This window comes from Castanea sativa, chromosome 9 (assembly GCF_040712315.1).
Source record: "Castanea sativa cultivar Marrone di Chiusa Pesio chromosome 9, ASM4071231v1".
Classification (NCBI taxonomy): Eukaryota; Viridiplantae; Streptophyta; class Magnoliopsida; order Fagales; family Fagaceae; genus Castanea; species Castanea sativa.
In genome coordinates this window covers 4,155,851-4,169,893 of record NC_134021.1, presented here as the reverse complement: position 1 = coordinate 4,169,893, position 14,043 = coordinate 4,155,851, and the positions used below count along the sequence as shown (strand labels likewise).

General features: G+C 35.2%; 1 protein-coding gene across 1 annotated transcript; it reads left to right on the top strand.

Moving 5' to 3' along the window:
* The first annotated feature begins 6,711 nt into the window (after positions 1-6,711).
* LOC142610507 (NAC domain-containing protein 58-like) lies at positions 6,712-8,196 on the top strand. The gene is made up of 3 exons (XM_075782320.1): positions 6,712-6,886; positions 7,016-7,305; positions 7,570-8,196. The coding sequence occupies exons 1-3, from the start codon at positions 6,712-6,714 to the stop codon at positions 8,194-8,196; spliced, it is 1,092 nt and encodes a 363-aa protein (XP_075638435.1).
* The last annotated feature ends 5,847 nt before the right edge of the window (positions 8,197-14,043 follow it).

Genomic DNA, 14,043 nt, shown 5'->3' with positions numbered 1-14,043 from the left:
TGGCCATATTTAAGTCCCCCCGATCTCTCTCTCTCTCTCTCTCTCTCTCTCTCTCTCTCTCTCATATGTTCTATTTCTTGGACTTTTGCAGCATTTAAAGCTGCGTCATAGGAAGAAGGATACAGCCAATTAAAAGCATTTATACCATTTTTTTTTTCTTCTTTTGCTTCTCTTATGCAATTATTGGTTGAATGTTTGCTGGTACATATATAGTGTGTGTTTGAATACCTTTTATTTGCTGAAAATTAAAAAGTTATTACTGAAAACAGTATAGTAAAATATTTTTTAAACAATCAAAATACTATTCACGCGTTTTGTACAACTTGGCTGGTCTATGAACAGTGCCATGAGACCACCAAAACGCAAACGCAAATGTTAAAGAAGCAGTACGTAATCACACATAGTGAGCTATGTCCAAGAAGGTGAGGTGCCATTTTGTCTTGCTATGCTATGCTAGCATTTCAAAATGATCTTTGTGCACCAAGCCACCGATATCAAATGGTCTTATTTGGCATGTGAATTTGAATAGAAAAGCACTATGAGTCTATGACTATCATCTCTGCCATTCAGTTAATTACACCTAAGTTCTTTAAACAAATAAAATTTTGATTCTTTAGATACTCATGCTAGAAAAGCAGGGTTGTCTTTTCTTCTTTGTTGTAATCATTAATTATTACATGAAATCACATAGCGGTACAGACTCTCATCCGTATGTTAAGCACAATTTGTGAAAATTGGTGGAATATTAGGACCCCAAGAATGTAGTTTAGCCAAGAGAAGAGCCTGCTTTGCTCTCGTGTTCGCTTCTCCTCTTAATGCTAGTGATCGATAGAAACAGAAGTGATAGCATAAGTGCATGCATCATAAATAATGTACCTCCAAATGATATAAGGGACACTCATTCAATTATTGTCCATGTTTCTATAAATAAATAAAAATTGTAAAATTATGATTTACAACTATGTTGTTATGTTGACTTTTATTCCATGCCAAATTTAATTGTAATTATGTTCAATCATTTCTATGTATTTTTGTGGGATTTAATATAAGGGTTGTGTGTGAGAGATTGGGAAAGATTTTGTAAAGATGAAGAATTCGCGACTAACTCACGACTGGCTCGTGAGTGCTAACTCGTGAAAAGGCCACGTGAGAAGCATATGCTGTAAATGAACCAAGCCGTTCATAAACAGCTCGGGCTTGGCTTAATAAAAAACTCATTCATATTTGTTTGTTTATAAATGAGCCAAGTTTAAGCTTTAGTTTTAGGCTTGTTTAATAAACAAGCCAAGCCTGAGTAAAAAATACTGTTCATGAACAAGCTCGTGAACACCAAGGTTTGATACAAAAGTAACAAAACAAGTTGAACCTAAGCTTATTTATGAGTTTGGTAATAAAATTGATATGAGCTTGACAAGTAAACACATATCCTTCTAAGACTTTAATTAATTATAAGTTGAGACCACTCATCCAAACCAAATAGGCTAGATAATAAATTTGATATAGCTTGATATTATACTTGTGTTGGATCTCAAGCTCAAAAGCACGATATTGAACTTGAGTTTGGGCTTGATATTGAGCTCAAGCTTGGCTTGACTAATGAATCAGGACAAGCCAAGCCAAGCCAAGCCAAACTCAAACTTTTATACTTTATAATGAGTTCAAGTTTATAATGAGCTCAAGCTTAAACATTATTTTTAGGCTCGTATTAAGCTCAAGCCAAGCTTGAACATTCTACTTTTGCTGTTGAGCCGAGCTTGAACATTTACTATTCGATAAAGCTCAGCTCGTTTACAGCTCTACAATATGCTGGAATTTGAAGAGTCTTTGCTAGGCTGGATTTCGTGAGTCATTTCGCGACTTAGGCCAAGTCGCGAGTGACCCACAAAACTCTTTGCCTGATGATTTAGAATGTGTCTTTTCACATTCCTTTACCAATACTATATAAACTCTCACTCTCATTACCCACGATTTTTTTTTTTTTTAAAAGTGTTTTTTTCAAAGAAACTTTTGAGAAAGAAAACCTTAGTCAAACACTTGAGAGTTAGAGATTGTTTACCCATAATCATCTACACCGTTTCTCTAAAATTTTCTTTACTCCTACCTCTCCATCTACACATCCTTGAGAGGTTCTTAACCCAAACACTTACCTCACCCATTCTGAGTATTGAGAGAAGTTTTTGTGTGTATGGGAAGCATTGGAAGAAGACATTGAGTGGTGGATGCAATTTGGAGCTAATTGCGAGATCCGAACAACTAGTGAAGACATGGTTCCATGAATCCCATTGGTAGCAAGAACTTGGAAGGTTCAAGTACATTGGGTAGATTAGGCTTGGAGGGTCTCTGCATTATTCATGTACTCCAACTTTATTCACTAGTAAATCGATTTTGGCTTGGAGGGTCAGAAAGAGATTTTTTGTCGAATACTTCGATTTCCTCTTCAATAATACGTTTCGATGTTATCTTGTGTTTGCATCTCTCTTTTCTACTTTTTAAGCTTTACATTTATTGTTCATTGTACTTACTTATGCTTTAGAGTAGTGTTCCGGTTTTATTGCATATCATTTACTTTTATTCCGCACTTAGTTAAGTTAGAGTAAAAGCAACTAAGCCGTAATTTAAAATTGAAAGTCTAAATTGGCTATAGTGTTTCACACTATTTGAGCTTTCAGTAACATTTCAAAATAAGAGAAGTACTATTATTTTTGTCAAAAAAACTATTGTGGCAGCCAACTAGAAGGTGCCACAATCATAGGTGGCCGGCGAACCAAAAAAAAAAAAAGGACTCCCATTACTTGGAACCATGCCACCAAATGCCTTTGCCTATTGCCACCTAAATCAAAACTATGAAACTATAAAAGAGCATTCATATTGGTTTAGCCAAAATTTTCCATCTATTATAAGATAAAATTTTTATTTATTTATTTTAGTTAGTTACTTTTCAAAACATCCACACATGATTATCTATTCTATACTCTATTTCATTAAAATATTATTATTTTTCATTCATTTTTTTAATTATTTTTCCACCAAATCATATTTTTCTCTCTTGATCTCTAGAGTCTACATCCTCCACTTTCCCACACCAAAAGACGCCTTTTCCCCCCCTAAAATCCCAATCCACACAAGCAATTAAGGCAAGAGAGACTATTATATGGCTTCACCCTCACAAGAATGTAAGTGGTCACAAAATACAACTACCTATGCCACCATTAAGTCCTCATCCTCTTCTCTATGCAATTCAGGACTATTCAATACTGTAAGGACACGATTTGCTCCTAAAACCCAAATGAATGGTCAATGGCCCAAAGAGCCCAAAACAATGAATTTGATAGAGAGTGGGCTTAAAGATAAACTTTCAATGAGTTAAATGGATAATAGTCACAGTAGGTTAGTTATTGTTAGAAAGAATAAAACAACAGTTTTGAGCAAGAAAAGTTCTCCTCGGCCAAGTCCGAGGATGGTTTGTTCTTATATATTTCTCTTAAACTTATACAAAATTACAATGCTTGAGTTTATAGTGATTTTTCCTTAGATTTTCTGATGATCCCCCTGTAATGGGATTTTTCTCTTTTATATTCCTCTTCCTTCCTTCATCTCGGCCCTCCACGTGTAGATCAGATTACTGGCTTTGATACTTGTCCCGTCAACACCTTTCTAAAGTCTTTGTGGGTAGTTGTAAGGCTAAATATTTTTGTTCAAGTATTACCTCCATATTAATGTGGTCAGGGGGTTAGCTGCAGAGCATTCAATGCAGTGGTAGCAGTTTTCTTCTCAGATATTTCCCAACTCTCTTTTGTCTTGTCCCTATCTAATGTTTATCCTTACCACCAAGATTGCCCGTTGCCTTGCTTTTGATGAAGGGTCGAACATTTGACCTCTACTTTGTTTAGTCGAGGAGGTACTTATTTTCGGACACCATTTTCATCTCATTACGACTAGACTTCTTCCACGGCCCATTAACCCGCATGCCTTCATTAGTATTTACCTATTATCGGGCCATCTGATGTCCTCGAGCACGGCCTACAACCCAATACCTATATCCGGGCCCTCTATCCCTACAAATACAATTTAAGACCTAAGGTGATAGCTTTTAATGGAATTTTTTATATCTAAATATCACTTAAATAATATTCAGTCAATGTTCTATATTATAATTTTTGTATTTAAGATCTATTGTTCTTTCTTTTTAGTCTTACTAATTCACTTTTGGGTAAGGCTTCTGTCCAGTGGAAATTTTCACTGGACACGTCCGGATTCAGACACGTGTCCAAGAGTGGACACGTGTCCACCATCCAACGTGTCCAGTGAAAACTTCCACTGGACACAAGCCACACCCTTCACTTTTAACGGTGATTGGGTTGGATTTTTACTAAGCTATGCCATGGCCTAAGAGCACTAGGTCTAGGGCTAGCTTTGATGCATTGCAACCCCTTGACTTCTTCTTGTTTCACACCAACACCCAAAAATGACCTCATGTCACCACCACCTTCTTCTCTCTACACCACTTTCTTCTTCTTGTAGCCTCCTTTTGCTTCTAAACCCAAATAGAGACTAAGAAAGTCCTTTAATTACTAGTCAAACACATTCTCAGCTAACTTGGATTCTCAATCTCAAAGGAGACAAATACTAAATTTTAAGTCCTTGTTTGGTACGAGATCTCTCTAACGAAGGATATTATTATCAATGGGGCCGGCTGAAGAGATTCTAATGATCAAATTAGTAATGGGAAAGACAACTATGCATAATAACAACGATTCTAATGTGCATACTTTCCAGTGTACGGTTTTTTTTATTATTATTATAGGAAAATGGAGGTGTATAATTAGCAGTAACTCCCCCATAAAATCAAGCAATAGACTTGTCGGTATGTCAAGGTTGTAGCCCCAAAATTGTAGGAGGATGGAACAAGTTCAATCACATTTGATGCGGTTGACAATTGGTGAGACAAAATATTTTGAGAGAAAGGCAATGATGACATTCAACGAGCACTCTCTTTAAGGGGTCACTCACAGTGGCAGAGCCAGAATTTTAGTTTAAAGGGGGCAAAATTAAATATAAAGGTACATGTAAATTATATTTTGTTCTTGTCTTTTTTCTTTTTTCTTTTTCTTTTTTTCTTTGCCTAATGTAAGAGTTGAAATTTAATAGTCATTGTTATCCTTAAGGTATTCTAAATTATAATTTTGAGTATATATTTTAAACAAGTAAAACACATAAACATGAATGAAAAAAGGTAAATTAACAGTGAAGTTTTCATGCTAAATCTATATTAGGGGACAAAAAATGGTGATCCAACTTTTTAGAATCTCTTATTTATTTTGCTACCTTTACTTATAGCCTGCTTATGATTGGTATATCATAAAGGAAAGAAGCAATTTTGACTTCATAACGTTAGAAATATTATTAAAAAAAATACATATAGGTGTACAATACAAAGAATAGTGGAGATAACAACTGAAGTGTGACAACAAATCAATACAGTACAGATAATAACTGATGTGTAGCAACAAATGCATAACTGAGTTTGATGTGGGGCTTGGGGTGGGGTCAGGGGGGGCAATTGCCCCTCCTCGACCCCCCTAGCTCCGCCCCTGGTCACTCATAACAAACAACCTGGAGATCAATGCCTATATGCTTGTGGCCACGTAATCCCTAAAGTAATTGATCAACTCCAAATTTTTTAAAAAAAATATACTAATATATATATAGTTACTAATTTTAGCCATTTAGTTCAATAAAATTATATTTGGCACTCTATAAACAATATCATTAATCTTTTTAAAGGCCATAAAAAAATTCATAGATTTAAAATTTAAAACAAAATTAACAATCCCAAAAAATTAGCCCAACAATAAATATTACCAATAGCAAAGCTAAAAAAATTAAGTCCAATCAAACAATTTTACCCAAAATAAACAACACAACCCTTTAAAAAAAATTTAAACAAAATAATTTTGCTCTTACCCGATAGTAGATGCATGCATCAAAGACGCACGCTGAGTTCTCTTTTCATAAATTATCAAATTGTAATGTATTAAAAAATAATGATTTTGTATGTCTTGTTAATGGTTTGTTACTAAACAGATGCTTATTTGAAATTTCATGATTTTTTTTTCTTTATTTACATTTCTACCTCTAACTCTTAACTCTAACTCCAGGTCTCGACTCCGTCCCTACCCATGAACTTTGAGTCAATATGCTTTGTCAAATCAATAACACCAATCTTAGGGGAGTTTGCTTCATCATGTACCCTAATTATGGGCCTTGGTGTAAGCAATCATCGTGGTTTGGGCCTACCAGGCCCAACCCCTCCACCATCCAAGTTCTAGGACCTTTAGATTAGGCAATATATTTTAGTAAATAAAAAGTTAAATGCACACAGATGGACAAGACACAAATCACATATATATTATCTCAAACAAAAGACATTAATTTGTTGCTTGTTTGATTTGATTGGCTCCAAAAATAACAAACTGGACAACGGTGTTACCTTCTGTACCCCTTTTATTTTCCAAATACATTTATTTTATGTCATTTATGCTATTGACATATTGTCCCCTTCTGCATGAGAGAGCAGAACAGCCCATATATGTAAGCTATGTACAGTGCTCTCAAACTTACAACTATTCCGTTCGATAATACCGCAAAAGTATTCATTGATTGATTCCAATATTCTAGGTTTCTCCATCTCCAAGAACAAGGTATCCCTTCATGGAGAACCAACAACCCACCTCAGATATTCGACTCCCACCTGGATTTAGATTCTACCCATCTGATGAGGAGCTCATCCAACACTACTTGAGAAATAAAGTGACATCAAGCCCACTCCCAGCTTCTATCATAGCTGAAATAGATCTGTATAAATATAACCCATGGGAGCTTCCAAGTCTGTATATATCGCCATGCAATTATATACCAGTTTTCGTTTTTTCTTTCTTCTTTGTATTCCTTATATATTGATAGTGAATTACTAAGTGAACATCAGTTTTTTTTTTTTTTTTTCTCTCTCTCACAGAAAAGGCTTTGTTTGGAGAAGATGAATGGTATTTCTTTACACCAAGGGATAGGAAGTATCCCAATGGAGTGAGGCCTAATAGAGCAGCAGGTTTAGTTTATTGGAAAGCTACAGGGACAGATAAACCCACACTCACTTCTTGTGGGACGAAGAGTATTGGGGTCAAGAAAGCCCTTGCGTTCTACAAAGGTCGACCTCCGAAAGGAGTTAAGACAGACTGGATCATGCATGAGTACAGATCATCACTCGATACCATGATTTGGACTGCCAAGGCTAAAGGGTCTATGAGAGTAATTAGTTGGTTATACATACATACATGCCAATCAATATTTTGATGGACAAAACTTAGTTAAAGTTCCTTAATTATACCTTGGTGTTTCGATTAAATACAAACATATGGTTAAATTGATTTTTAATTGTTTTTGAAAGGATAATATTGTTTGTGTTATATTGATGAACACGATCATATGTCTGAATTTAATTACAAAACTTAAATTACAGTACCTAAGAAATTATACCTAAATTTTATATACATTTATAACATTTCTGTACAGTTGGACGATTGGGTGCTATGTCGTGTTCGGCAAAAATGTGGTGTACTAAGGAACATGAGGGAAGATCGATACGGTCCAAGTTATGAACCACCAGTCTACGTTCAAAAAGTGGATGAGCCATGGTCCATGAATGTGCACCCTACCCTCTTTGCGGCTGTAAGAAATTACTTATACAACGATTGCTCAATGCTGCCATATTTCTTTGCCTCTCAGAATATCCCTTGCACTGATACAACCGCAAACATAAGCTTCCAAAGTAACAATGGTGGAAAATTATATCCTAAAGACGATACAGCTATAAATCAGTCACAATACTTGGCTTCTTTCAACAGCTTGGTTAACCCACTGAAAAGAAAACCCGCAGAAGGAAATCACAAGGAGATTTTCGTTTTCCCAAGCAAGAAAGTAAGCAACAGAGACAATGAGGAAGTTGAAATATCTCAAAGGAATGATAGTACTGCAGGGATGAAATTCTGTGGAACAGACCCTCCTCAAGATAATGATTTCGATGCTGCTCATGAGTGGAGTTCCTTTAATCCATATCAAGAGCTTGATGATCAGTTTGTATTCACAGAAAGCAGCAACAAGCTAGAGCAATGGAGAGAAGGATATGTAGCTAACTACTAGGGTTTTTTGGTTTTTGGGTGTGAAAGTCTATTACGTAGATAAACGCATACATAACCACAAGAGATGGGTAAAGATATGGTAGAACTTAGAAGTTGAATAAATTGTTTAATTTAGTGATTAATTTCATTATGGATTAATCACATGTAATTTGTGTTTGCGAGGAGTGAGAACTGAGATTCATCTTTACAAGGTCCTTGTTATTTGTGATATAAATATTACAAAGATGTAGATATTCGTAGCCAATTTGTATAAATGGTTGTAAAGGGGTTTGTATAAGATGCTAATATGTATACACTTCAAAGTTCAAACTATTATTGGAACCATTATTAATTTCAAGGTTGTTTTATGATACAAAAGCATGAGCTGTTCTTCTGTTAGTTTTTGTGATATCTGGTTGAGACATCCTGCGTTGAGCATCTGAAAATATTAGTTATTAAAAGATGTGAAAAGATAAATTATTGGTTATAACCGATTTATTCTTTAGATGAATAAGAACAACAATGATCAGCTAAGTTGTCGTCTCTCTTTGTATACGACATGCATGAGTTTGTTTTACTGTGCTTCATTTTCATACAACCACCTACAAAATTTCTCCCAGTGATTTGATTTCCTTGTACAAGATTCGGACGATTATTGTCTTACTGCTTTGGTCAAAGAATCAGATTTTAAAATTCATAGGCTAGGGTAGGGCCCCAACTAGAGGAAGGCTTCTAAATTTTGGGGCAAAAATTAATATATTTTTTGAACAAACATTTTTTTGAAGATATATATATATATATATATATATATATATATATATATATATATATGTAGGAAAAAAATAATTAATTTTTCTACTTTTAAAAAGTCCCAGAAAATTGAGTAATGTTAAAGATAATTCAACTTTAAATACATAAGTTTTACAAATATGTGTCACTAATTACAAAAAATAATTCAAATAAGAAAATGCTAGAAATACTATAAGTTTTACTTCAAGGCCTTTACAAATTGATGTGACAATTAATATTATACGTGAACAACAACAACTAAATGCATTTTTGAATTACTTTTTAAAATTGATGATACATCTTTGTAAGCCTCACATTATAAAATTTATAATATTTCTAACATCATTTATTCACATACTTGCTTATTATCTTCTTAAAGTGTTACTAATCATATTCATTGTTACATCGTTTGTTAGTGTTTTTGTAGTAAAATTTGTTATAGTTTTAGCATTTTTCTATTAAAAAAAACATATTAGAAATTAAAAAGAATATATTTTTGTTATTAAAAAAATTATGATATTAAACCCTAGTTTAATATTATTTAAATGATAACAAAAATGCTCCATTTAAATATATCATTTTACGCCTCCGAATTTGTTGGGTCACCCTTGTATAAGGCTAAACTACAACCTTCCTTATGATCATTGATCCAACCGGGCTTACTTAGGCAAGCTACAACAACATATAAACCTAAGCCCAGCCCCTAGAACAGCAATCTCCTAGCAATCGGGTCATTCTCTGATTGAGATTTTAAATATATAGCTCAAACTAGGGCACTATTTATTATACACTGTGCATGTGTATAATACACATATACTATCTTTTATTACTAAAATCGTGACTTTAAGGCTATATTTGGCTCTATGTAAAATATTTTTTGAGTGTCGAATATTTTACATAAAAGAAAATATTTTCAGTTGTTTGTTTGTGTTCTGGAAACTACGCCGGAAAATTATTTCATGTATTTTTAGTTTTTCATGTAAAAACCTATTTCCATAAGCCCAGCCATCACCAGACACTATCAACCACCATATTACCAATTAACCTAAAAAAATTATAATCAAAATCAAAATTCATTAATCTCAAAATCAAAATCAAACCCCATCTACCAAAACCCACAATCCACCACTATTGAAACCCACAAACCACCCTAACCACTAATCCACCAAAACCCACCCCCAATCGGCCACTACAACGCTAGAATTGATCACCCCATGAATCACCCCAACCACCAATCTTCCAAAACCCAAGAACAAATATTATTTACAATCAAATAAAAAAAATCCAAAGCAAAAGGCCAATGAGGGCAAATCGGTGAGGGAGGAAAGGAGGACAAAAGGGTAGAGAGAGCAAAGTTAGATCGGTATGGGAGGAAGAGGGAGAAAGAAGGATGGAGAGGGAAGGAGGAAAAGGGAGAATGAAGTAGGAAGAGAGAGGAAGAGGGCTTCGGAGTTTACCTTGATCAATAGTGACAAGCACGACCACGGACGACGGTGGATCAGAGCTCAAGTTCAAGTGATCAGCAGTGCTTTCTCCCTTGTCAACGGCCTCTGTCTCTGGTGGCTGGTGCGCTCTCTCTCTCTCTCTCTCAGGTAGACCCAGGAAATGATTTGAAGGTAAAATTGAAGTGTAAACAATTTTACACTACTTATTTTACCATCAAAGATATCAATTTTCAGGTTTACTAAATTTGCAGCCCAAACCAAACACTCCTCGTGGTGTAAAGTATTTTCTCAAGTCCTGTTACAGCTGAAACACAGCCTAAGTCACATTTTCAAGTTGAAAATAAGCCATGATTTACATAACACATGCACTATTTTTTATTACTAAAATCGTGTTAAGTCACAATTTCAGTTATAAAAGACATTATATCCACACATTGTGTGCAATTGAGTTTTTCCCACTAGTGCTTCACTTGTAGGCCTTGCTCTCCGTGCTTTAGTGGCACCTGTTACCCCTAACCTTTCCTGGAGCCTACCTCCCTTATTTTCCCTATCAAGTCTGACCCTTCATCTCCATCCTTATCCTTCCCACCGTCACTACCTACCAATCCTTCACCCACGACACTCTTTTAGTTTCCAGATGCATTCACATTGCCCCACCTTTATGGAGTTATCCGAGTTGGTTTACCGTACAACAAAAATATCTTGCCTTGATATCAGGCTACAGCTCCCTCCAAACTGTTGATGTGGGCCGTGTGGCTTGTATTGCCAAGCCCAAGTCAACACAAGTTAACCAAATACTTGTTGTATTAGGAGTCCAAGGTAGCCAACCTAACATATATCCCTATATATATGTTATTAATTACGGCAATAAGAGGAATTCCAATAACCTATTAGGTATAGCCGCATAAGAGAAAAATAACCTATTGTTTCTGTGAGAGAGTGCTAAGGTGTAATTGGGATTTAGGTTTCTTGAGAGTGCTCTTGTGTACTATTGTATCTCCCTAGTTTTATAGTGAAATTTCTCCATCATCGCCGTGGAGGTAGGCAGTTTGCCGAACCACGTAAATTCTTATGTTCTTTGTGTGTGCTTGTTATTTAATTTTCGCTTATTTACTGTTATTAATTTGAGTCCTAAGGTGCAATCTGCACAATAAGTGATATCAGAGCTAGGTTAGAATTCAAACCTTTGAATACAGTAAAGATGTCAAGCACAAAGTATGATGTAGAGAAGTTTTATGGTAAGGGAATTTTTTTCTTTTTGGCAAAGGCGGATGAAGGATCTCCTAATTCAACAAGGAGCTCATAAGGCCTTGCTTGGGAAGGAGAAGAAACTGAAAACGATGAAGGATGTAGAATGGGTAGAGATGGATGAGAAAGCAACTAGTGTTATTCGTCTCAACCTAGGTGATGAGGTCATTCACAGCATCCTAGAAGCAAAGACCGCAAAGAAGGTTTGGGAAAAACTAGAAAGTCTTTATATGAGAAATAATCTGATGAACAAGTTGTACGTGAAAAAGCAATTGTATAGTTTGCATATGAAGAAGGGTTGTGATCTGTTGGAGCATCTCAACACATTTAATATGTTGAACACCCAACTGTCAAGTTTTGGGGAGAATTATGAGGACGAAGATAAAGTCTTACTCTTATTAGCGTCGATTCCCACTTCTTTTGATCATCCAGTGACTACATTGATGTACGGGAAAGAGATTATAGTACTTGAGGAGGTCACACATAAAGATGAAGCAAGATGGTGATGGTTCTCAAGCTAATGGACTTATTGTAAAGTCTAAGTCAAGCAATAGAGGTACAAGCAGGTCAAGAGAACAAAACTCCAACAAGAATAGATCATAGTCTAAATCACGTGCAAAGAAAGATATAGAGTACTTTTATTGTCACAAGAAAGGGCACTACAAGAATCAGTGTAAAGAATTAAAAAAGCCTTTAGAGAAGAAGAATGGAAAGAGCCCCTAGAATCAGCTAGTGTTGCTGAAGAAATATCAAATGACAGCGAAATTGGTGCAAATTTACTTTCAGTTTCATCAAGTAAAAATGTTCTATTGGAATTTTGGGTTTTAGATTCAGCATGCTCATATCATATGACTCAAAAGAAAGATTGGTTTGACATGTATAACAACGGTGGTATGGTCCAAATGGGTAATGATGCTACATGCCCGGTTATTGAAATTGGTACCGTGAAGATCAAGATGTTTGATGGAGTTGTAAGAATTCTTAGTAATGTCAGACATGTTCCAGATCTTAGAAAGAATTTAATTTCTTTAGGAGTATTGGATGATTTGGGCTTTCATACTCATCAAAAGGTGGAATCATAAAGATTACCAAAAGTGCTTTGATGGTGATGAAGGGACAGAAAGTAAGCATGCTTTACAAATTGATTGGGAACACAATTGTAGGAAGAGTTGCAGTCACCCCTCTGATGAAGTCCAGTACTGACGACACAAAATTATGTTATATGCGACTTGGCCATATTAGTGAACGTGGTATGTTAGAGTTGCACAAAATAAATTTATTGAAGGGGGTGAAGACATGCAAGCTAGACTTTTCTGCAAGTATTGTGTGTATGAGAAGTAGTATAGAGTCAGTTTCAAGATAGGCTTTCATACAAGTAAGGGTGTTCTTGACTATATTCATTCAGATGTTTAGGGTCCAGTATCAGTTTCTTCTCATAGCGGTGCTTAGTATTTCATCAATTTAATTGATGATTACTCTAAGAAGGTATGGATTTATTTTATGAAGCATAAGTCTGATGTGTTTGGCATATTTAAAAAGTGGAAAGCACAGGTTGAGAATCAAGCTGGCAGGAAAATAAAATACCTTAGAACAAATAATGAACTAGAGTATAGAGATAAAGAATTCATAAGATTTTGTGAATTAGAAGGCATTACTCGACACTTCACAGTTAAAGGAACTTCACAGCAGAATGGGGTTGCAGAGAGAATGAACAAAACCTTAGTAAAAAGAGCCAGATGCATGAGATTAAATGCAGGGTTACCTAAGGTGTTCTAGGTAGAGACAGTTAACACAACAAGCTTCATTATTAATAGATCTCCATCATCAACCATAGATTTCAAGATTCTAGAAAAGGTTTGGTCAAGTAGACCAGTTGATTATTCGAGTCTAAAAATCTTTGGCTGTCCAGCTTATGTGCATGTGTAGAGTGGAGAGCATTCTAAATTCAATTTGAAGTTAATAAAATGCGTATTTCTTGGTTTTGAAAATGGTGTTAAAGGCTACAGGCTTTGGGATCCAATCTCAAAGAAAAAAGTGACCAGCAAAGATGTCATATTTGATGAAGCATTTATGTTGAAACAGAATGAAGCAGAGACTTGAATGATAGTCCACATGAGAAATTAGCCGTTGAGATGGAGTTCGACGAGAATAGTTCACCCAGTTCATCCAGCTTATGTGCATGTGTAGAGTAGAGATCATTCTAAATTCGATTCGAAGTTAAGAAAATGCGTATTTCTTGATTTTGAAAATGGTGTTAAAGGCTACAGGTTTTAGGATCCAATCTTAAAGAAAATAATGACCAGCAAAGATGTCATATTTGATGAAGCATTTATGTTGAAACAGAATGAAGCAGAGACTTAAATGATAGTCTACATGAGAAATTAGCT

Excerpts from the sequence above, each read along its gene's own strand:
- LOC142610507 (XM_075782320.1), top strand. The coding sequence starts at position 6,712 with ATGGAGAACCAACAACCCACCTCAGATATTCGACTCCCACCTGGATTT. Across the intron at positions 6,887-7,015 it reads TAACCCATGGGAGCTTCCAA|AAAAGGCTTTGTTTGGAGAA; the intron begins GTCTGTATATAT and ends TCTCTCTCACAG. Across the intron at positions 7,306-7,569 it reads AGGCTAAAGGGTCTATGAGA|TTGGACGATTGGGTGCTATG; the intron begins GTAATTAGTTGG and ends ATTTCTGTACAG.